This window comes from Pantherophis guttatus, chromosome 1 (genome assembly GCF_059756535.1).
Source record: "Pantherophis guttatus breed Tessera chromosome 1, ASM5975653v1, whole genome shotgun sequence".
NCBI classification, from domain to species: Eukaryota; Metazoa; Chordata; class Lepidosauria; order Squamata; family Colubridae; genus Pantherophis; species Pantherophis guttatus.
In genome coordinates, this window is record NC_142063.1 from 98,727,845 (window position 1) to 98,753,351 (window position 25,507).

Below are 25,507 nucleotides of genomic sequence, written 5' to 3' on the forward strand. Positions count from 1 at the left end.
TGACTTGAAAGCACAAAACACTAACATACAAAAACATTGACTTGAAGTTTTGCCAGCTATTCAGGAGGCAGAACAGAATAAAGAATGCCAAGATTCTCTACTTCTAATAGCTCTATCAATTTCTGCATTATGGGCAAGAGCAAGCTGATACATGAATGCTCTTTCTCTCATACATTTGCTGAATTCTTTGACCATTTCTATAAGAGCAAGACTGAGAGATGAGTGAGAAAACGATTCCTTATTTCAGGGAAGGATCTCTTTTATCATAAAACATAGTATGCTTGTCTGGTTTTGCCTTAATCTGTTAAGTGCACCCAGCCTCTAATGGGATATATACTAAAACAGGGATAAATTAAATTATGATGATGTGGTAAATGAATTAGATTTGTGTATTGAAAATTGGGTCATAACTGACATAGGCACAAATGTTTTTATTTGACTATTACAGTATAAATGTAATGGTTGCTGCTTTGTCTATATAAATTACAACTTAAATTCAGATGCTGACAACAATCCATTACTAATTAATCACTACTGATCAGTACCTAATTTTTAAACATTGGATCTTTGAAACTTTAAATGACTGCCAAGTGCTACAGTCTGGCTTTGCTTTACCTGTGTTTTCTCCCATGCCCTGAATTCTTTTTAAGCAACCACACAACATTTTGCAGAGACGCCTCATGGAAACAAATATGTCAAGATTGCGGCACAGCCGAGGGACGTGCTCTCAGAAAAATGATCTCTCAGCTCAGACAAATAAACTGAATCAAATGAAACTGGATAGTCCCCCCAAGACAGAGGAAGAGGACCTCATTCTCATCTGCTGCCAGGTAAGCTTTTGTGTCCTGCAGGAGACCCATTAGTCCAGTTCCTCTACTTTCAAAGGTTCTGTATTCCTACATCTGAAGTAGTAGAACTTTCCAGAACAGGACTCAGGAGCATTCCGCTCCAGGCCTCCTCAAATCTGAGGATAAAGTTGAGGGCTGCCTGTATCTTGTTTGGATTAACCATCAGAGTTGAAAGTCATGAATGAAGGTGATATATGTGTCCCAGGATAATGTTGCAGGATCTAATCTGGTGTTGTCTCTATGAGCAGAGGTTTTGTCTTCCGAGCTTTCAGATTCATTCTGGAACCCATCCACAGGGAAGGCATGAGGGTGAAGTTGAGAGCTATGCTGTTGGTTTAGGAATAACAAATGTAGCCTGTGTGATTTGTATTACAACTAACACAGCTATTCCTCTGATTTAACTGTGATCATGGGAATCACTTCCAATAGCTCAGCTTCTGTCCTAAAGCCCTGGAGTTATTCCCCATGTTCTGAGCAATATCTATTGAGATCCGTCACTAGACAAAACATTGACTCAACCCAATTGCCTGCAAATTAAATAAACTGGCTGAGTTTACACAATTCATTGAGGACATATTAGGCGATTGCATTTTAGTCTTGTGTATGTCATGCATCTTTCATGTGTGAACCAGTCTTACTTCAATAAAACAATATAATTCTGTTCTCCTTTGGTAAACATTGTGCACAGTACAGAAAAATAATAAAACGATAGCATGCAAAGGAAAAGAAAGAAGTAAGAGAAAATAAAATCTGGCTAAATCTAGTTTACTTCCACACTATTTACTGTGTTTCTCTGTACTTTTCTGATTTTACAAACCATCTTTGCTTTCACCGAGTTTACACTCTGTTTGATATATTGCCTTTTGCTTTTGAAACTTCTTACTTTCCTTTTTTCAGGATTTTATTAATGCTGTCAAACCATGGTGATTTTACTATTTTCCCCTTTTTGCTCAACTCATATTGTTCCTTCATATATTTGTTTTGCAATTCAATTCTCACTTGTTATCTCTTATGAACAAACATTTCAACATACATATACTTATTAAACTTGCATATGGCTGGTTTCAGGGAATTGACTAACAGTTTACAGAAAAAATATATAATTTCCACTTCAAGGAACAATAAAAGATCCATGGTAACATTCATGCATCATGAATTTCTTAAATACCCCGTTACCAGTGCAGTCATCGTGTTAGTTTTTTTCTGTCATATCCAACCCCCACTTCCATATAAAAAGTGGGCATAAGTACACTTTCATATACATCCCAACTTTTTTTTTTCAGCAAACATTTTTCACATAGATTATCTAACAGCATTTGACTTCTTAAAATTTCTCCATTTTGTTTTCCCATCTAATAGTCCCAAAAATAGACTGGCTACATAACAGGGCTTTGACCTTTAATAAATGAAACCACTCTTAATAATATTAGTTCATGGGGTGGGCTTTGGGTGAGTCATTGTCTCTTTGCTCAACTTATGTCACAGAGTTATTACGATGCTTGTTTCTTGGTGTGCTTCTCTCCCTGCAAGGTAATATAATCAGGCTAGGTGCACAGGAAAAGATGCAAGCTCAGAGAACATTAAGAACCCAATAAGTCAACCCTGTGAAATATATTCTCATTATGTCAGAGTTGTTGTGAGCTATTGGTGCTTCCTTGAGCTCCTAAATAAAAAGCAGTATAAAAATAAAAGAAATCCAAAGACTGGGTTTGTATGACCCATTGGACCACAAATTATTCAACTATACTTTAGTCAAGCATTTTGTGCAACTTCAGCCCCCTGCTGTTAATTTATGGTACTTTGTTGTATTAAGTTTTCTGGAAAAACTGAATAACCCTTAGTTAAGTCAAGTGTGGCTAAGGGTTTACGACCACAGCTGTTGTGTCCCAAATGCTTAGGGGTTGGAATGGAAATAGAACTTTTTGCCTAAAACTATATTAAAAAACAATAGAAATACAGATAATTCACTTACCATCAGCTGACATTTTGCAAAAATGCTCTCTTTCTCTCTACAGTGTAATGGGAAGGAATTGCAAGTTGTAGTTGATACTGGATGCCAACGCAATATAATTTCTTCTGCGTGTCTGGAGAGATTAGGGTAAGCAATACTCTTTTTTTAAAATATTTTGTTTATTTTTTAATATATACACCATACATATTTTGTGGACAGTGTATTGATTGGGTCAAATCTTTTTTAAACAATGCTAACAATAATAATACAAATAAGTATGCATAATCTTCCAACTTTAACAGTACAATTCTCTCTTTATAATTCTTTATCATTTTTTCCATTAATTCATTTAAACATAAATAACATTTCTTTATGCCATGTATTTGTTATCCCCTGCTAAGTTACTAATATTTAATATTTTGGAAATTACTTATTATTCCACCATAATTTCAATATCGCAAATGTCTAGGGCTACTAATAAGGCCAAATATTAACAAAATTTAATCAATCGTGGGAATATATCTCAAAATCCCCACAATTTCTAATCCTTAAAAGTTTAAATTCACAATATACTTTAACACACTATTAATATTAATAATACAATTAGATTACCTAATCCCAAACTTCCACCTACTAAGTTTAGTTTATTTTTAATTATAATAGATTCTATTATTTTTTTATTTTTTTATTTATTTTTTTTATTTATATGCCGCCCTTCTCCGGAGACTCAGGGCGGCTTACAATGCGTTAAGCAATAGCCTTCATACTTTTGTATATTTATACAAAGTCAGCTTATTGCCCCCACAAACTGGGTCCTCAATTTACTTACCTTAGAAAGGATGGAAGGCTGAGTCAACCTTGAGCCTGGTGAGATTCGAACTTACAGTAATTGCAGACAGTTGGTGTTAATCACAGTGCTTTTAGTCTGCTGAGCCACCAGGCCCTTATTATCTGTTAACATGTATGCTACTATTTTCCCTATTTGTATTTTCTATTTTTTAATTAATATATTTTATCAGTATCCATCATCTCTTAACCTTTTCGGAGTTCCATCATTTATTGACTTTTTAATCACCCTTTTATTTCTCTCTCTTGGAGTCTTATAACTCTTTTTGATATTTTTATACCTACTGAACATTCCCTTCGGGTTGCCTTTTGTCTCTTTCTGCTGTATTATTTGAACACCCATCAATAAGACTTTCTTTTTTAAAAAAATATTTTTCTTTTTTTCTCTAAACTTTTTTCCTTTTTTGAAGAGATTTTTCTTTTTTGCCCCTCTGTTCTATTATAAGCTTTTAATGAATTATCCAATTGATTCCTACTTATTAATCCTTTCTCTTCATTATCTTTATCTTCTTGCATCTCATTTTGATTTTTTCCTTCCACTGCTTCTTCTAATTTCTCATCTATTTTCTGAATATCATGTTCATCTTTTTCCCCCAATTGTTGAGTGGCTTTTACATTCATTTCTTTATCTTTAGACAATCCCCTTGTTTCCTTATTGTTCTTTATAGTTTCATGCATGTTTTTGAGCATCAAAATTATTTCTTCATTTGCCTCTATTATCCCCTATAGTAACAATTTAATAAAGATTACTCAGTATACGTCTTTGGTTCCAACGTCCCATTATTTAAAAACTCCAATTTAATAAAATTCAATCAATCCCATAGTTATACCTCCAAATCCCCTAAATTTATAATCTTTAAAATTCTTCAGTAGTTTACAGCCTTGTGATTTTTCCAATTACATATCTTCCCATTGTCCAAATTTTAAAGTCTTATGTAACTTTTTTTCTTTTCTCTTTTCTTCTATCACCTTTCTTCTTTTGCCTTGTAGAATGTTCTGTCAAATAGCCTTAATAATCCAAATCCAAATTAATCCACTAGGTTCCTCCAATCTTTCAAATCCAATAGCCAGTTTCAATAAAGTTTAGTTATTTGCAATTTAGTTCATCTTCATGAGGAAAAAGAAACTTATTAGGTATTTTCAAAATATCCAAATCGTCTTCTAGAATAGAGTCAAGGTCAGGCCACCTTCCAGGTGTTATTTACTTTCTTCTATTTTGTGTATTAGACTTTATGTGTATTGGACCTCACTTTCACTAAGAGTACTGACACTGTAGTGCTCCTCTTCTTCCAGTAGATGGCTGTCCTGCTTCCAAGTCCAACCTTAAACAGCTGATTATCCAATAAATCCAGGGTGTTTAAAAATACAAATAAGCAAGATAGTTTCTCCCAAAAATCACCTTTCAAATTGTTTAAGCTTTTTTCCAGGCTTTCTGTATTTTAAAGCTTCCCTTGGGCATTTCTTTTGCCTCTTAATTTTCAGTCTTTAATCTTCTCCATGTGTCTAATCGTCGCTTCCTTGATGCTTGGAGACTATATTTTAAAATCTTTTTAAAATTAAATCTTTGGAGTAAGAGTTGGAAGTTATCTCACCCAGTTTCAATGCTCTGTCCACGGACTGCTCCAGCACAAATCTTATGATGCCAGTTGTCCCAGCTTGTGACTGCCAAAAATGGCCATCGTCCCTGCTTCTGTTCAGGAGAGCTTGCTTCAGACCTAATGAGGAAATTGCAAGTTCCTCGTGGTCCACAAAGCGCCTCTCCTTTCTTCGCTGCCCCTACAAGGTGGCTTTGACTCCGTAGGGTCTCCTGACAGCGGTTACCAGCTGAATTTCGCAGGGCTCGGTGGAGCCCACTATTTTCCAAGCCATTTTCACTGTGACGTCAACCGGAAGTCAGTCTGGGTAAGCAATACTCTTTGTGGGCTGTAGCAACTGATGTACAGCAATTAAATTCTCTTGCTCTTACAAGCTTAGGTCATTATTGGTTGCACTGCTCAGTTACAGATTTAGGTTCTAAGGTTACCTTTGAAGTTGCAAGCTGAGCTAAGAATTTGCTACTGCAAAAAGGGAGAAAAGAAAATTATGGAGTAAATTACAGAGCTATTATTAGTAATAGTAGTACTGAATCAAATATTCTGACTCCAAGCAACATTTCTTTGGGCATCCGTAGCACCTCTCTTTCTGTCATAGAGTAATGATCTTGAAAGAAGCATCTAGTATACATAGATAGATAGCTTTTCTATTGTTCCTTTACAATAATCTTTTGTTAAACAATGTTTGCAAATTCCTGAACTGGTATAAAAATCTCCCTAGAAACAGGCTGAAACAGCTAAATGAGAATCGGTCTTTTAAACCAATTCTTAATAAGTTTAAACAACATAAATCTGGAACAAGCAAACTGTGTTTCAATAAATTTAGAATGATACTACATATTGGGAAATAATTTTATCCCAATGGTAATTTGGTCTATTTTTTTCTGTTTCTCAAATAGCCTTGATAATTCTTAGTTTGGTGTCCATGAAACGATTATTTTAGCAATAACAATTTACAGCCCAGGGGCCATCCCACACTGATTGCCAAGAAAATAAATGCCAGGTTTTTGTAACTCTAATGACTTATTTATATAACACTGTAGCTCTCAGTGGTTGGGCCTGTAATGAACTGAGCGCTGCTGAGCAATTTACAGTCTCATTACCCAAAGTCATCATTATACATTTAGTAGGAGTTTTACACTAAGTTAGTATTACTTCCCGCAGAGTAGCTGGCACCTTTATTTCTGTATATTTCTGACGCAAGACTGGAAAACAGGGTGAGGCTTCCCTTATTTCAGCACAGGGATGGACCACTTTTGACTCTCTAGGTGCCTCTTTAAATATTTGTCCCAGTTAGCTATATGGGATGGAACTGTTGGAATGAGGGAAGCCTGAACTTTGTAATCATGCCTTTCACAGCTGTTTGGCAGGAAATTTGGGAAAACGATGTCTATTTTCATACTGTCAAAAATTTGAGCTTGTGGAGCAAGCTGTTGAGAATGACAAAATAATAAATCATAACCACATTTTTATTGTTTTATTGGATTGAGCCAGTAAACCACCTCAGAAGTGCTACTTGTTAGCTAAAGTGAGAAGTAGGCATGATAAAATGTAGACTATTGATTATAGATTATTTTGTTTATTAATATAGTAGTTAGATTCTTTTACTCCATTTTTATATAGGGTCTTCTTTGAAGTGAGGATTGATTTGTTACATTATTTTAAAAACCTTATTTAGTTGGAACATATATAGTTTCTCTGTACAACACTAGCCAAAGACATTGCAAGAGCAGCCCTTGAAACTATCCTGCTACTTTATGAAATGTTGGCTTTCAGGACTCGTCATAAAATGTTGTGTTGCATTCCAGCCATATCGTTCTTCAAGGCATTTCATTCTATTCCTCCACCCACTGGATCTATGATTATTTGATTACTCGGTATATTCAGTAATATTTTCAATCCCACTTTAATTTTTTTCCAAAATATGTTTTATTTTTTCACATTTTGTTACCTTCTCCAACTACCAGTTATAGTATATAGCACTAATGTCTTGGCGGGGTGTTGAGGGCCATACTAGACTTTGCTTCATTTGCTGGAGCTGCATTCCAAAGGAGAATAGGGCCAAGGTTTTAAATATATAATTTGAATATAAACATAATAACATTAATTAAAATATATTTAATCTTGTTGTCCATTACAATATGAAGGCAAATTTTGGAGCATTCTGTGGATCTACCAAGGTTTTGGAGGGTTGCATAAGGCTCTTGGGATTTCACATTCTCTATCCTTGACATATAGGATTTGATCTCTAAAAACTGTGCTCTCTTCCTTCTCCTAATTGTGTTTTTATTTGCACATGATCTCCCTTCAATAATATTTGGTTAGAGGAGAGAGTCTCAGAACATTTGAGAACTGAAGTTTTGAATCTCATAATAAATAGATGTTTCATGCCAGTGAATTGTGACAGACAAGCTCATAAATTGCGTCTTAGATAGCAAAATTTCACACTAAATCACAGAAGGTTTAACCCCCAAACTCCTGGGGATAAAATTTAATTTAAAACTCATATAGGCTTTGTGCTGTTCCATCAAAGAAATTACAACTTATATTTATTGAGGTGGGAATAATAATGGTGTCAGGAAGAAGAACATTGAGTATAGTCATTAGCATATGGAAATAATTTCTTTAGCCATCTATTTCAGTCAGAAATACTGACTATTCAGAAGGGTTGCATAGAACATACTTCGGTTCCATCCCATGCTTAGATAAGGTAACTGGTGCTGGGATGCATGACATTGCCTTAGAAATTCAATGAAAAATTCAACAAAAGCACTTTACATTGTCAAATCTATTGTTACAACAGGAAACTTCAAAATGTGAGGTTCGCCTGGCTTAATTGCTAGTTTTACCACGATTCTTTGGTTGTGGGTGTCTCCTTTTGTACAGCTATCAACATGACTGATTTATTCCTGAAAACACAGATGATGTTTTTCTCAAAGTGTTACATTTTCTAGTTTTAAGGGGGAAATGAATTGAAATGTACAAATTCCCTGGTTTTTTTCTCCCTTGAAGTGATGAACACAGAAGTGACTCTTTCAACTTTTAAAATTAAAATTTATGGTTTGCCCATACTTAGATTAGATTAGATTAGATTAGATTTATTAAATTTGTATACCGCCCTTCTCCCGAAGGACTCAGGGCGGTGAACAGCCAAGATTAAAATACATACAATATAAAAGTTAAAATAAATTAAAACAGAATTAGATCAGTTTGGCTTCCCCACATTTTAAAACCCTTTACCTATAAAATAACCCATTAAAATTTTAAGCCAGCCTGGCTTGCTGAAATAAGAAGGTCTTCAAAGCTTGGTGGAAAGTACGGAGGTCCGGGATCAGTCGTTTTCCTGGGGGGTAGCTCGTTCCAGAGGGCGGGTGCCCCCACAGAGAAGGCTCTCCCCCTGGGAGTCGTCAGTCGACATTGCTTGACCGACGGCACCCTGAGGAGACCCTCTCTGTGGGAGTGGATTGGCCGGTGGGAGGTTATCGGTGGCAGAAGGTGGTCTCGTAAATACCCGGGCCCTAAGACATGGAGCGCTCTAAAGATGAGAACCAATACCTTGAAGCGCACCCGGAAGACCACCGGGAGCCAGTGCAGCTCGCGCAGGAGAGATGTTACATGGGAGCACCATGTCGCCCCATAATTACCCGCGCGGCTGCATTCTGGACCAGCTGGAGCCTCCGGGTGCTTCTCAAGGGGAGCCCCATGTAGAGACCAATGCAGTAATCCAGGTGAGAGGTGACGAGGGCGTGAGTGACCGTGCATAAGGAGTCCCAATCCAGAAAGGGACGCAACTGGCGTATCAGGCGAACCTGATAAAAAGCCCCCCTGGCCACGGCTGTCATATGCTCTTCTAAAGACAGCCGTGCATCCAGGAGGATGCCCAAGTTACGAGCCCTCTCCGTGGGGGCCAATGACTTGCCCCCAATAGTCAGCGATGGCACCAGCTGGCTATATCGGGACACCGGCAGCCACAGCCACTCGGTCTTGGAGGGGTTGAGTCGGAGCCTGTTTCTCCCCATCCAAACCCGCATGGCCTTCAGGCACCGGGACATCACTTCAAGGACATCATTGGGGTGGTCTGGGGTGGAGATGTACAGCTGAGTGTCATCAGCGTACAGATGGCACCGCACCCCAAATCCACAGATGATCTCACCCAGCGGCTTCACATAAATGTTGAACAGGAGAGGTGAGAGGACCGACCCTTGCGGCACCCCACAAACAAGGTGCCTTGAGGTCGACCTCTGCCACACGGACTGCGACCGGTCGGAGAGATAGGAGGAGAACCACCGTAGCACGGTGCCCCCCACTCCCAACCCCTCCAGCCGGTGCAGCATGATACCATGGTCAATGGTATCAAAAGCCGCTGAGAGATCTAATAGGACCAGAACAGAGGAACATCCCCTGTGCGAGCCCTCCAGAGATCATCAACCAAAGCGACCAATGCCGTTTCCGTGCTGTACCCAGGCCTGAAGCCGGACTGGAACGGATCCAGATAGACAGTTTCATCCAGGTATTGTGGGAGCTGTCGCGCAACCACACTCTCAACAACCTTCACCACAAAGCGAAGGTTGGAGACAGGACAGTAATTTGCCAAAACAGCCGGATCCAGAGGAGGCTTCTTGAGGAGGGGCCTCACTACCGCCTCTTTCAAGGCGGGAGGTAAGAAACCCTCACTCAAATTCCATTTAGCATTCCTGGGTGTACAGAGTTTTAATTAACACTAATTGTTAAGGATTTTTTTCATAATCCACAATCTTTTTTTCTTGATCTGTTGTCTCTTCTAAAGCTATTCTACTGCATGAGACTGCATAATACTGTCGTTTTCTTTTTAAAAAAATCCTATGCTTTAATTGCCCAGGAGAAATCCATTTCTCCTATTAAATGGAACCTATTTGAAACTTAAAATGACATATTATAGTGCAGTTTATGCATAATTTCCCTTTCAAGTTTCTGCACTTTTCAGCATCACAGTAGGATAGGGTAGCATTCATTTCTGTTGTGATTTTACATTGTTTTCTCTTTCTGCTTTTTCTGAGCACATACTTTATAGAAATGATTGTCTTGTGATGTCCTCTATTTTACACTGAACGTTGCTTAGAAAATCCCTCATTGCTGGCATATCTCTCAGATTTTTCTTTTTACTAGATCTTTCCTAACCCTGTTGCAGTTACCCATAACTATTATTGTTATTGTTTCCACTTACTTTTTCATTTTAAGAATAAATGATGTTCACAAAACCCTATTTACATGGCATAGTATGCCTATTCTCCTTTGTTCTGAAATTCTCTAGATTTGTATGAAGGAATGCATGTAGTACTTATAAAAAAATTAAGTAGGGTATGGTGTTGAGGTTGTAGCATCTTGTGGACTTGGTTTTCTATAACTTCATAAGATAGAACATTTCAGAATGTAAAGCAAGCTTTCTGTATCAAAGTGTTTTCAGCAGGTGAGACTCCAGTACACTGTGATGTAAAATTGATTCAAATACATAAAGCCTAACTAAGAAGAAGTCAGTTATGAGAGTTATATATGTAAAAGCCAAGTTCTAATTTAATTTAGTTGTAAAATTATTTTCCAGATTCATTTAATTGTACAATCACTTTTCTGGGATAAAGATGGACGGGAAAATAAATCAGAATCTATTGGTAGTTTGTTAGACAAAAATTGATAAGCATAGATTTCCTGTTTAATTTCTTTATAAAAATAGCAACAGCACATTCAATATATATGCATGTATGTATATAGTCATTTATATAATTTAGAAGCCTCCCAAATCCATAAGATTCTGGGCAATTTATAATGGCAAAAATAATAAATACAGATAGCCCTCAACTTATCACCACAATTGAGCCCAAGATTTCTGTTGCTAAGTGAGACATATGTTAAGTGAATTTTCCCCCATTTTACGACCTTTCTTGCCACAGTTGATAAGTGAGTCACTGAAGTTGTTAAGTTAGTAACATGATTGCTAAGTGAATCTGGCTTCCCCATTGACTCTGCTTGTCAGAAGGTCCTAAAAGGGAATCTCAGGACCACTGTCATAAATATGAACCAGTTGCCAAGCCTCTATATTTTGATCACATGATCAAGGGGATGATGTAACTGTTGTATGTGTGAAAAACGGTCATAAGTCTCTCTTTTCAGTGCCATAGTAACTTTGAACGGTCCCTAAGTGAACTGTTGTAAATCGAGGACTATCTGCAATAATAAAAGTGTACACCATGTACATCCATAAAAACAAAAAAAGAAAAACCATATAAAATTCTAAAGGAATCTACTGTAACCTAAGGACGGGGCAGCAGTGAGCATCCATTAGGATCCGAGTAGTAACTCAAATGCAGGTTTGCAATTATGCAGGTAATGAAAAACCTCCCATTGATCCACCCTTTTGTGTTTGGTTCCATTTTGTAGATTTCAGTGTTTAATTAAGAAAAGCAAGTTTGTGCAACCAGAATGTTTTTCTATTTTTGTTGTTGATGTTACAATATTATCTCTAACTGCTTACAGGGCGCAAATCTCTTTTATTTTGAGGTTGTTGGAATAAGCATGGAATATCATGTAATAAACAATATAAATTGAAATGGCATAACTGCAATGAACATAGATAAAAAGAAGTACATCCTTCAGAATATTCAGAAATTACAGCAGAAGCAAAGAAAATCAGTGATTTAAGTTTTTTGAATTGCAATACAGGTAGTCCTCGACTTACAACAGTTAACTTAGTGACTGTTCAAAGTTACAATGGCACTGAAAAAAATGACTTATGACCATTTTTCACCCTTATGACTGTTGTAGCATCCCCATGGTCATATTTACATTTGGATCCTTAACAACTGACTCACATTTACAATGTGATCTCATTTTGTGACCTTCTGACAAGCAAAGTCAATAGAGAAGCCAGATTCACTTAACAATAGTGTTACTAATTTAACAAGTGATTCACTTATTTAAGTGATTCACTTAACAAATGTGCAAGAAAAGTCTTAAAATGGGACTAACTCACTTAATAAATGTTTCACTTAGCAACATAAATTTTGGGGTCAATTGTGGTCGTAACTCAAGGACTTCCTGTAGTATTATATTTAAGAAGCTGGAGCAAAAAGAAAAGAGATGCTGGGTACATTTGAAAAAGGAACTTTTTAATGATACCATTAATAGACAGAAAAATAGATCCTTCAAAGAAGCAGCATCAAAGTGCCTTTAGCACTGGCTCAGCTCTGATTAGGTCATAAATCAGTCATAAATGAGTCATCTTGCAGAAGGGAACAGAAGAATAGTACCTTAAAGATGTTACAAATGAAAACAAGTTCTCATGGAACAAAAAAGAATTATTGCTTTCAGACTAATAGCTTTTTAAGATAGTTTTCGGTGGGAATGAAGGTCGGTGCAAAGAGAAAGAACAGCAAACAACAGTGATCACCTTCAGGAATATTTTGTTCTGATTCACAAATTGCTTACCCATTTGCTGTCACTCCAGTAAAAGAAAGTGAAGAGAAAGATTTTTATTTTATTTTATTTTATTTTAAATTTATATACCACCCTTCTCCCTGAGGACTCAGGGCGGTCGGTGTACAGCCAGAATTAAAAAACATGAAATACAAATATTTAAAACAATTAAAATAAATATAAATTTGGCCCAAAATTAAAAATACAAACCAATTAAAACATTTAAAATTTCTTCTTAAGCCAGCCCGGCTTGCTGGAAAAAGTGGGTTTTAAGGGCATGGCGGAAGGCGCTAAGGTCTTGGATTCTCCTTATCTCTGGGAGCAACTGATTCCAGAGGGTAGGTGCCCCCACAGAGAAGGCCCTCCCCCTGGGGGTCACCAGCCTGCATTGATTGGCTGATGGCACCCTGAGGAGGCTCTCTCTGTGGGAGCGCACGGGACGATGGGAGGTCGTCGGTAGCAGCAGGCAGTCTCGAAGATAGCTAGGCCCGATGCCATGGAGCGCTTTAAAGGTGATAACCAGCACCTTGAAGCGCACCCGGAAGACCACTGGGAGCCAGTGCAGCTCGCGCAGGAGCGGTGTTACATGGGAGCGCCATGCTGCTCCCATCACTACCCGCGCTGCTGCATTCTGGACCAGTTGGAGCCTCCGAGTGCCCTTCAAGGGGAGCTCCATGTAGAGAGCGTTGCAGTAGTCAAGGTGAGAGGTGACGAGGGCATGAGTGACTGTGCACAGGGAATCCCGATCAAGAAAGGGCCGCAACTGGCGAATCAGGCGAACCTGACAAAAGGTCCCCCTGGTTACAGCTGTCAGATGTTCCTCCAAGGACAGCTGCCTATCCAGGAGGACTCCCAGATTGCGAGCCCCTTCTGTGGGGGCCAAAGACTCTCCCCCAATAGTCAGTGATGGAGTCAACTGACTATATCGGGATGCCGGGAGCCACAGCCACTCAGTCTTGGAAGGGTTGAGCTTGAGCCTGTTCCTCCCCATCCAGATCCGCACAGCCTCCAGGCACTGGGACATCACTTCAAGGGCATCATTGGGGTGGCCTGGGGTGGAGATGTACAGCTGGGTGTCATCAGCGTACTGGTGGTATCTCACCCCAAAGCCACGGATGATCTCGCCCAGCGGCTTTACATAAATGTTGAACAGAAGGGGCGAGAGGACCGATCTCTGCGGCATTCCACAGATATGAGGCCTCGAGGTCGACCTCTTCCCCCTGCCAACACAAACTGTGACCGGTCGGAGAGAAAGGAGGAGAACCACCGCAACATGGTGCCTCCCACCCCCAACTCTTCCAGCCGGTGCAGCATGATACCATGGTCGATGGTATCAAAAGCCACTGAGAGATCTAACAGGACCAGAACAGAGGGGCAACCCCTGTCCCGAGCCCTCCAGAGATCATCAACCAACGCGACCAATGCCGTTTCTGTGCTGTGCCCAGACCTGAAACCTGACTGGAACAGATCTAGATAAGATGTTTCCTCCAGGAATTGTGGGAACTGTCGCGCGACCACACTCTCAACAACCTTCGCCATAAAGCGAAGGTTGGAGACAGGACGATAGTTGGCCAATATTGCCGGATCCAGGGACGGCTTCTTGAGGAGAGGCCTCACCACCGCCTCTTTCAAGGCAGCGGGGAAGTAACCCTCACTCAACGAAGCGTTGATAACACCCTGGAGCCAGCCTCGTGTAACCTCCCGGGAAGCCAGTACCAACCAGGAGGGACACGGGTCCAGTAAACATGTGGCCGCACTAAGTCTCCCCAAAATCCTGTCCTCATCATCGGGAGTCACAGCGTCAAACTCCTCCCAGATAACATTCTCAAGACTATTCCTCGTCACTCTGCCCTGATCTATCCAGTCAGAATCCAAATCCCGCCGGATCTGAGCGATTTTGTCATACAGGTATTGTCCAAAATCCTCCGTCCTGCCTTCCAAGGGATCCTCCCGCACTCCCGGATGGAGGAGGGAGCGGGTCACCCTAAACAGGGCGGCCGGACGATTCCCTGATGACGCAATAGAGGCGGAAAAGTAATTAAACTTTGCCGTCTTTATCGCCACTAGGTAGGTCTTAATATGCGACCTTACCAGTGTTCGATCAGACTCAGCGAGACTGGCCCTCCAACCGCTCTCCAGGCGTCTTTTCTGGCGCTTCATTTCCCTCAGCTCCTCGGTGAACCAAGGAGCCGCACGGGATCGGCACCGGGTCAGAGGCCACAAAGGCACGACTCGGTCCAAGGCCCCACCAGCCGCCCGATCCCAGGCGGCTACCAGGTCCTCGGCTGAGTCATGTGCTAGAACCTCAGGAAATGGCCCAAGCTCCATCTGGAACCTCTCAGGATCCATCAGGCGCCTGGGGCGGATCCATCTAATTGGATCCGCCTCCCTGCAGCGGGGGGCAGCGGTTCGAAGATCCAGGCGAAGGAGTGAGTGGTCTGTCCATGACAAGGGTTCCATATCTATATCCCCAATAACAAGACCACTCAACCACTGGCCAGAGACAAAAATCAGGTCCAGAGTGTGACCTCCCCTGTGAGTAGGGCCATGAACTAACTGGGTCAGGTCCATGGCCGTCATGGAAGCCATGAACTCCCGAGCCACCTCAGACGTTTCACCAGCGGATGGCAAGTTGAAATCACCCATGACTAAAAGCCTGGGTGTATTTACTGCCACCGTGACTATCACGTCGAGTAGCTCAGGTAGGGCTGTTGCCACGCGGCAGGGTGCCAGGTACGTAAGCAACAAGCCCATCTGAACCCCATGACCCCACCTCACAAGGAGGGACTCACATCCGGCTATCTGAGGCACAGTGGTCGCCCTCGGACCCAGATCCTCGTTAATAATAACCGCCACCCCCCGCCCCTCCCCTGGGCCCTCGGCTGATGGAATGCTCTGAAGCCTGGTGGGCACATTTCGACCAAAGGGACGCCGCCCTCCGGGCCCAACCAGGTCTCCGTAATACCCACCAGGTCTGCTCCTCCCTCTTGAATAAGATCGTGAATGAGGGGGGCCTTATTTACCACGGACCTGGCGTTGCACAGCATCAGCCGAAGGCCCAGATCCTGAGTATCTAAGCCACCTAGTGTCCGAGCGGAGCCTTGGGGACCGGGGCAAGCAATTGCTCTCAGATAGCAAGTGCGAGCCCCCGACACATGATATGGTCCCCTGCTCCCGCCATATCTGCCCCTCCCATTCACCATGCTGATGGAAAATTCCTCGTCCGGATAGTCCTCCAGCCCCTCCCCAATCCCTCGACCTGCACCCTCCAAACCGTCCCCCTATGCCGGGCTCGGCTCTGACCCTAGTGGGTTCGTCCCCCCAAACCCCTTAGTCTTCCTCCCGGTTCCCCTTAAAAAATCATTATTCCCACCCCTTAAAAATTTCATTAAAAATTTATGTAGAAAACCCCTCAACCCCCTCTTCGCTGCATGCCATCTCTCGGGGTTCCAAGACCCGTCATCAAGATAGGCCCTCGATAACATGGAGGGCCAGGCCTGCGAGGGGGGGAGTCTCGCAGTGCGAAGAGATCAGCGAATGAATACATCTTAAGGTTCCAAAAGTCTGTCTGAGGCAGATGGAAAAAGGCCAAGGATTCTTAATGATGGTTTAAAAAAGGTCCAGGGGAGAGAGTCCACCATTTCGGCCGGGGGAGGGGGTCAAACCGGATTGTGTTAAAGATTGTGTTAAAGGTCATCTTTCAATTAAATATTGATATTAAACTATTTTTAAACATGTATTATTAAGAATAAAGTCATTATCTTGTCCTTTTTTATATGTGTACTATCAACAGCAGCTGCAACTATATCACCTTGGACTTGAAAGTAGTATCGTGATTGCTGCACAAAATAGGTTATATCTTATAACAGTGATGGCTAACCTTTTTGCTATCGCGTGCCGGGGGGGGGCGGGGGAGGTTCACGTGCGTGCCCACACCCATAATTCTATGCACCCTGCCCTGCGCATGCAACCACCAACACCACCACCCCCCAAGCTTCTGGCATGTGATGGCCCGGTAGGCCCGTTTTTCTTTCTTACCTGGCTCCACATCCTCTCTGTGCATCTGGGAAGGATGAAAACAGCCTTTCCCACTCCCTCGGAGGCCTGAAAGGGCCCATTTCCCAACTCCCGGTGGGACAGGAAGTGACTTTTTTGCTGTCCCCAGCCTCTAGAGGCCTCTCTAGGAGAATCTGGGGATAGCAAAACACGTCACTTCCTGTCCCACCGGGAGTTGGGAAATGGGCCCTTTCAGGCCTCCGGAGGGCCTCCGAGGGAGTGGGAAAGACTGTTTTCCCCCTCCCCAGATGCATAGAGAGACCCTGGAGCCAGGTAAGAAAGAAAAACGGGCCTTCCCCCCCCCCAGGCCCTTCGGAGGCAGGAAATAGCCTGTTTCCCTACTTCTGGTGGGCCCAGAAGTCCAAAAATCAGCTGGCCAGTGTGCACATGTGCGCCAGAGATGAGCTGGCATGCCCACTGATATGGCTACGCGTGCCACAGATTTGCCATCATGGTCTTATAAGGTCTGGAGAAAATATGTTCAGATGAGGTGTAATGAGTTTGATAAATATTGTGAAAATTGAAGATTAATTCCCAGAAATAAGATTTTCAGATAAGGAATTGTGAACATAAGAATAAGGGGGAGAGTAACTATCCTGCAGTCTTTTAAATCAGTTAATGAAAATAGGGAACAATTGTCAGCATTGCAATGGTGTTTTTATGCACGCGCTGATGCTCAGGAGGAAAGGAATCACTGCAGATTTTACTCCACTAGTAATGGCTGGCTAAAAGGGGCATGTTCTAGGCCATTGCTAACATGTTCGAGGCCATGAGTCAGCGCTGTCCAAAGATATTTCTGTGGTCATGTGGCCAGCATGATATCATGGAACACTGTTTCTTCCCCACTGAAATGGTACCTATTTATCTACTTGCATTTGCATGCTTTTAAACTGCTAGGTAGGCAGGAGCTAAGCGAAATGGGTACTCACCCCACTGTTTTGAACCCAGGCTATCAGCTTTCCAGCCAGCAAGCCCAGTGTCTTAACTACTGAACCATCTCACCACTCTCTGATGCTCAAAAACAAGATGAGGTTGAACTGTTACTACATGAGGGGAAATATGATGTTGCTGGTATCACAGATCTATTGGAATACTTCTCGTGATTAGAATTAGAATGCAGAAATTGGAAGATGTAACTTGTTAAAAAGAAGCAGAGCAAAAATAGAATATTTGGTTATTTGGGGAATGAACCTGGTATCATTGTTAACCATTAGATTTAAAAGAAATAGAAGAGGGAATGAAAACAATATAGTTGTTACTCTCTAGTGTACATTTTCCATCCAAGAAAAAGAAGTGGGCAAAGTTTTCTAAAAGCATATTATGAATCTTTTCCAAACTCAGGAAGGAATAGAATGACCTCATATCATAGGGGACGTAAATTCTGTGTTGCATATCTTTCCAGAAAATGTCTGACTTCTCTTGCTATTAGCTTTCTTCCATTTAGAAGGTTAATTAAGTAACAGACAGATCAGCTAATCTTGCTTAAGATGAATAAACAAAACTTAACAAAATGAAATGATCCAGGCTGTAAGGCCTTTCTAAACTACAGGGTGGGTGCCATCCAGATCTTTTGGGGAATCTTATTCCAGAGTGCAGGTCCTGCTTCAGAGAAGGTACACTTACAGAGTCCCTGATAGATGACATTGTTGAATGGACCCAAAGTTTGTCAACCCTAAAAGATTGAATCAGCTGGGCAGATAACGTAGTATGAGAGACAGGTGCTCCTCAAGTAATCATGGCTCTATGCCATGTACTGTATGTTGGACTAAAATCATATTTTAATACATTTAGATCAGCGCTAAATAAAATTCAGCCACAAGAGAAATGGGTGCGAGCTGGTAAAAAATTAGAAAAACATTAATAACCTGGGAGGGAAAAAAGGACTTTTATAATATGTGGAAAGAGGAATTGGAAACAAAAAATAATAAAGATAACTTGGATTTGTACAGATGGTGTTAAGAAAGTAAAAGTTTTTAATAAAATGAAACTAGCAGAGGGTGCAAAGAATAAAAAAGGCTTCGTCAATATATTCAAAATAAAAGTAAGGAAAAGTAAAGAAAAATGGTTTATCAGCTGTTCAGTGAAGATGATGAAATGCTAATATATAATGAAAAGAACTATTCAACTACTTTGGCTCATTCACCTTGAAGGATATATGTCCTAATGGAGAATTGTGAATAGAAAGCTTTTAGCCTGAATAGAAGGATTTTAGCCTTCACAGAAAATATAAAGAAGATAATACTTAATGACCTTATATGAGTTCAGGCAGACAAAGCCAATTGTTTTACATGCTATGATATTGAAGAAGCTTGACTTCTTGGCTTGGCTGATCTTCCATTTCTTGCTTTTGAGAATCGGGTGAAATCCTAGGTACTGGCCAATGTCATTCTTATCAAAAATAGAGGAAAAAAGAGGAGCCAGGGAGCCACAGGTCAGCCAATTCAATACCAGTACATTGGAAGATTCTAGAGAAGATTACAAAACAGTTGATGTGTAAATATAAAAACAACAACAACTTGCAAGTTACTGTGGATTTATGAAGAAAAAGGTTTTGTAAGATGATCTTCATATGTAGAACTATCTGATACACAAGTCACCTAATCTATACTTAGCAAGATTGCTGAGGTTTATTTTTTTTTTATGATTGCTTCACAGTTAAGATAGCTATTTCTTCTATCATTCCTGTGGTCTACAAAGCAAAGTACTAATAAAATAAAATAGAATAAGATTGTGGGTCTGCCTACTACTAGCATAGAATGTATTTCCTGCACTGAAATTTCCTCAACCTTTGGGAGAAAAACATTTGTCCTGCTCTGGTCCAGAATCAGTAGGAGAGTAGAAGATTTCTGAGATTTTACATGTAGAAGGAATTGAGCAGGTACTGTTTTCTTTATTTCAGTAAAACCTCACTTTAACGAGCAGATAACTGCACAGTGGACACGTTGTTCAGACTTCACCCCATTTAATTTACTATAATTTATTATATTTATTTATTATAAATCATGCTATTTACACAGATGTCCTAAAATGACATCAATTTAGCAGATGTCCAGATTTTATAGACAGCTTTCCACAAATTGCCCTTGAAATCAAGATTTTACTGTATTCCTATGTGAAAGTACATCTGTTGAAATTCTTACCCTGTGTGACAATGGATTTCTGTTTCCCTTTGTACTGACCTTTACATTGTATTGTGTCTTTTTTTTTCAAAATGCTATTATACATATTCCTAATAAGTAGCTATTCTGAGTCATTTTTTTATTTTTATTCTTTTTCTGCTTTCGAGTCTTGATTCCTAGCAACTGCCTGAACTAGTCCCTGCAGTTTTCTTGGCAAGCTTTTTCAGAAGTGGTTTGCTGCCATTGCTTTCTTCGAAGGGCTGAGAAAAGAGTGACTGGTCCAAGGTCACCCAGCTGGCTTCATGCATAAAGCAGAATTAGAGTTTATGGTCTCCTAATTCTTAGCCTGATACATCCATCAGTACACCAATCTGGCTGTGTTCTGAATACTACTATTTGTTCCCCATCAACAACTGATAACATTTTTAGATCAATTGCAAAAAAACAACTTTCTACACATCACATTCTTGTCTATTTCTTATACACTGGGGCTTTGGTTTGCGTTGTGTTATGTGTTGCGTGAATTTAGCAGAAGAGGGCAAGGTTAAATTTTCAGTTGAAAATCTTCATACTCAGAAACTTCACATACATCAACGGAGTTCTAAAATAAGATCAGAGCACACATGCACAGGGGAAGGTGCAAAAATGCCCAAGATAGACAATATGTTAATGACGGTTAAAATTTATTTATTTATTTATTTATTTATTTATTTATTTATTTATTTGTTTGTTTGTTTATATATATATATATATATATATATATATATATATATATATATATATATATATATATATATATATATATATATATATATATATATATATATATATATATATATATATATATATATATTATTTATATGCAGCCCTTCTCCGGAGACTCAGGGCGGCTTGCAAGGCGTTAAGCAATATTAGAGTAGCATTAAAGAGTCAAGATAGAAATCCATTCTCAGCCACAGAAATTCAGAGGATGATTTTGGGCCAGTCACCCTGTTTTGGCTTAGCTTGCAGGGCTGTTTTGGGACTAAAATAAAGGAAGATCGCTGTGTAAATCGCCTTGTAACCTAGAAAAAAAGATGGCATATAAGTTTCGCAAAAATAAATATAAAAAGAAAAGGAAAACCAATTTATAAGTAAATAATATGGAAATCCTTGAAAGAATCTCTTTGATGATAAATCTATGGATACAATTTTGACTCGGAGGGAGGCACTTGTTTTTTATTTGAGGGCCACACTTGAAGTGGGATGCTGGGGACCTCATTCAAAAAATGGTCAGCACAAAAATTAAATATGCTTATTTGTATTTTTCTGTCATGTTAAAAATTATACTTTGGTGATGGGGGGGAAGCTTTGGGAATCATACCTAGGACTTTCAGGAGTCACTTGGAAGACCACAGATTGTATATCCCTTATGTAAGGGAACAACAAAAAGGTCAAAAACTAAAAGTGGTTCCATGATTCACATTTGATACTCGACAGAGCAATAGAACATCGTGTATAAGAAAATATGAAAGGTTTGCCAATTGTTAAAATTATCTTAACTATTTTTCCCCTATTTTTCATGAAGGCAGAATAGCACAATCTGCTTTTTAGCACAAACATCCTTGCTGTTCTTCCCTGTAAAAGTGGCTTAAAAATCATGAACTGAAGCGAGCAGATGCTCCAAAAATGGTCTTTTAATTCAATATTTCAGATCCTCTTTTCTCAGTGTATGTTGATTAGACACCATATCTAAACCATATTGTGGGAGATGTTATTACATCACTAGCCCTTTTGCTTTGTGTCAACGTTTTTAAACATAATTTTCTCAATTTTAGTTTGTAAAACAATATTTAGCCATAAAACTTTATATAATCAATAGTAATTTTTATATACCGGTAATCTTTTTCTTTGTTACCAATTCTGCTTTCTCACTTTCATTAGGTGAAATTAGAATTATTTTTCTTTCTTTGTTAGTACTTGTAGAGAGTTCAGGAAAAGAAATTAACATCTTCTTGCCATTCAGTCAGCTGTCCGGCACTAAGGAACTAAGTAGGGTGGGAAAGCCATTAGGAAATACCCAAGCTTCAGGCTAGACCTGGAAGTTGAAAAAACATCTCAAAAGAAGAAAATGACAAAACTTTTTTTTGCTGCTTGCAAGAAAGCTACATGTCCATAGCCAGGAAGACTATGTCAATTATACGCAGCCTGAAAGAGATGACTAGTGCTGCAACAACCTTCATCTTAGGGAAGCAGGCATGCATGTTATAGTAATATCTTATTCACATTAGAAGAAAAAGGGGGAGGGGGGAGAAAGAGAGAAGGAAGAAGAAGCGAAAGAAAGAAAGAAGGAAGAGAGAGAGAGAGAGAAAAGTAGAAAAAAGGAAAGAAGGACTGGCTGACTGACTGACTGACTGACTTTGGACTTCAAATAGATATTGGGTTAGACTGACATGTTTAGGGTTAATATACACAGTGCAACATATATTACCCTCCTGTCAGGCCCAAGGTTACAGAGGACCCAATGAAACCCAATCAAATTCAATTAATTATTTATACCTAATGACCCGAATCTTGCCCATCTAAAGCTATAATGTTATAAGCTGCTATATATATCCTGAGAGACTCTAGGATGTGGCTACCCTGAATCTCTCCCCTCCCCTCTTCCAATTTGGGAATGTATAGATTCTTAATTTAGGCCTCTCTCTGGGAAAACTCCATGTTGCCAAAACTTCCCCACTGCTTCTCTACATATTCCATCACACCTAATCCCTAAAATGAACCAACTTCTGATAGCACAGTTGTTTTATTTCCATCTTCAGGCTGAAAGAGCATATGAAAACCTGCAAAGCAGAAGGTGAGAAGATTTCATTGCCACATAATATGAAAGCGATTGGCCATCTGGAACATCTGCCTCTTATAATGGGGACTGTCCATGTAGATTGTTCTGCAGTTGTTGTGGCTGGTAAGTGTTTATAGACATATTGCCTATAGCCAAGCCTTTCACCAGTAAACATTTAGAATGATAAACCAATGTCGTCGTCCCCCTCCAACACATCCCTTTAATTGCCTTCTGGAATTATATCTCCCAAATATTTGTGTGATTTTTACTCGGGTGATTTTCTGGTAATCTTTTACAAAGTAGCTATCCTGTCAGGCCTCCAGGTGGTTGTGGACCTCTGTTGGCTGTGTTTTATAGTACAGAGTGCAGTTTGCTTGGACGTAAGTTTTTTTTCCTTGCTGTTTTCTGTCTTTTAACTGTAAACTGCCCAGAGTTGTTCTAGAATTGGGCAGCCTCTGAATTTTAATAACAATAACTCCTGATTGTATTGGTTGTATAGAATTTTGCAACACAAACTTTTGTTTGGTAGTAATGGAACATGCATGTTCCACAGATATGTACAGGTAGTTCTTGACTTCATTTAACGGCCATTCGAAGTTACAACAGCACTGAAAAAAGTGACTTACGACTATTTTTCACACTCATGACTATTGTAGCATCCCCATGGTCTTGTGATTTATATTCAGATGCTTAACAACTGATTCACAGTCATAACAGTTGAAATATCCCAGAGTCATGTGATCACCTTTTGACAAGCAAAATCAATGGGAAAACCAAATTCACTTAACAACAGTGTTACTAATACAACAATTGTAGTGATTCAGTTAACAAATGTCACAAGAAAAGCCATAAAATGGGGCAAAACTCACTTAACAAATTTCTCACTTAGCAACATAAATGTTGAGCTCAACTGTGGTCGTAAGTTGAGAACTACCTGTAATACAGTAGGAACAATCTATTGCAGGTGGAGTACACATTTTCAATTTATATTATATTTTAACTTCCAAGGATCACAAAGATATAGCCAGTAAGTCAAATATGTGATTGATAACGAGACATGAGAGTTTCTTCTTTTTTTGTTTTGGATAATTCTAAGCTAATTTTTTTTCAAAATTTGGAGAATAAAAAATTACAAAACTGCCATTGTTTCGGTGGTACTTGGAGTGTACTTCTACAAGAAGACATTCTGGACATCCAGTGGAGAGGAGCAATTGAAAAAAGTAACAATATCAGATACCCTTAATGTGCTTCATAGCAACAGATCTCCTATACAGCTTTTTTAAAAAATGCATCTTTCTGAATAGTCTTTATATTTTTTTTTCAGAAGGTAATGAGAAAAGCTTCTCCCTGGGATTACAAACACTGAAATATTTGAAGGTAAACTTCTCTTTTCTTGGTCTTCTTCCTTTTGCACATCTTTATCCTTTTTACTCAAGTAATTTTAATTATTTTCTAATGTATTTCATTAATCTTTATTTCTTAGTGTGTGATAAACTTGGAGAAACAAAATCTGATCCTGGGGAAGACAGACAAGGAAGAAATTCCTTTTGTCAATAATGCTTCTATTCATGAAGAGAAGTGAGTGTTTTAACTGTCAAGCTATACTGATATTTAAGAGGATGTTTGTTATACAGTTAAATTATTAGCATGATGAATATGTGGGACAAATGGTTGGGATTGATCGTTTGTTGCCAGAGAGCTCTCCTGATTGTTCACCATGCACTATCAATGGTGTATTTATTACATTATTGAAAATTAGCATGAATGAGTACCCAGAAAGCTTTCAGTGCTAAGTAATATGTGGTGGAAAGCTTGGATTTTTCAATGAATAAACAGACACACCTGTATATTCATGTGCTTAGAAATGTGTTCCCTAATCAGTAACTTTTGAACTTGCTTTCTTGTTGGCATTTTATCATTTCTCTTGGTACTCATCATCATACTAGCTGGATAGTATAAATTGGTCTTAAAATACATGTTTTCTAGAACCTTGAAATGCATATACTATGGTCAAGTTTAATATCATTCAAATAATGGTCTTGATCTAAAATCTGTCATACAACTAATAGATATTTTCTCCAGATGTTCTACTGGGCTTCTCTGTTGAACTTTCTATTTTGACTCACTGCTTGCCACGTTTCCAAAAGAAACAAAATAATGATATACTGTTCAACATGATAGATTCTAAAGAGAGCCGTGTTACCACTTTGCTCCTAAACTATTTATGTGAGTACTTTGGGAGAGTTGTCATGGCTGCCTCAGGCAGTTGATGTAAGATGTCATGAAAGCAAGGAAGCAATATTTCATTTGTTATCGTATTTTTAATAATACAGCATTTTTCTGCCTTTGGTGTCTAAATGACTTAACTAATTTTGGATGCTGTGCTTTTTATTCAAGTGGGAGATGGACAGTGGGTAACCTCAGGCAGCAAACAATCTTGGTCTGGTCCTGTCATAAAGTTGACTCTTAAGAAATAGGCTCTTCTGACAAAAAACTTAATGCTATAATAAAATAAACATTTAAAGTTGTTCCAAGAACGTTTGTTAGCAGCTTCCCTTTCCCTTAACTATGTCAGACGTTAGACAGATGGGATTTGTAAGATTTACACACAGCTGGAAAAAAAATATGAGGTGCCTTACTTGCTAAACAGTTATTTCCTAGGGCACATCCTCATGGCAGCCACCTGCGCTCCTGGTTCAGTGCTGTAGCACACAACTGGAAGCCTGGGAAGTGTCCCTGGAAAAGGCAGGTACCTTTTTCCTCCAGATTTGCTTGTGCTAGCCATACAGATGGCATTGCCTTACAGTTTTTCCTGTCAGAATGGGGAG

At 39.5% G+C, this 25,507-nt stretch overlaps 1 protein-coding gene across 5 annotated transcripts in view; it reads left to right on the top strand.

Moving 5' to 3' along the window:
* Nucleotides 1–25,507, top strand: part of NRIP3 (nuclear receptor interacting protein 3) — a 41,416-nt gene that overhangs the window by 13,020 nt on the left and 2,889 nt on the right. The window contains exons 2-7 of one of the 5 annotated variants that reach the window (XM_034417045.3): nucleotides 672–830; nucleotides 2,864–2,946; nucleotides 22,660–22,802; nucleotides 24,004–24,056; nucleotides 24,163–24,257; nucleotides 25,341–25,424. In XM_034417045.3, the coding sequence (XP_034272936.1) occupies nucleotides 672–830; nucleotides 2,864–2,946; nucleotides 22,660–22,802; nucleotides 24,004–24,056; nucleotides 24,163–24,257; nucleotides 25,341–25,424 (617 nt within the window). Of the gene's footprint in view, nucleotides 1–650; nucleotides 831–2,863; nucleotides 2,947–22,659; nucleotides 22,803–24,003; nucleotides 24,057–24,162; nucleotides 24,258–25,329; nucleotides 25,425–25,507 lie in introns of all 5 variants that reach the window. The other 4 variants (XM_034417044.3, XM_034417046.3, XM_087879012.1 and 1 more) reach the window with 4 other exon arrangements.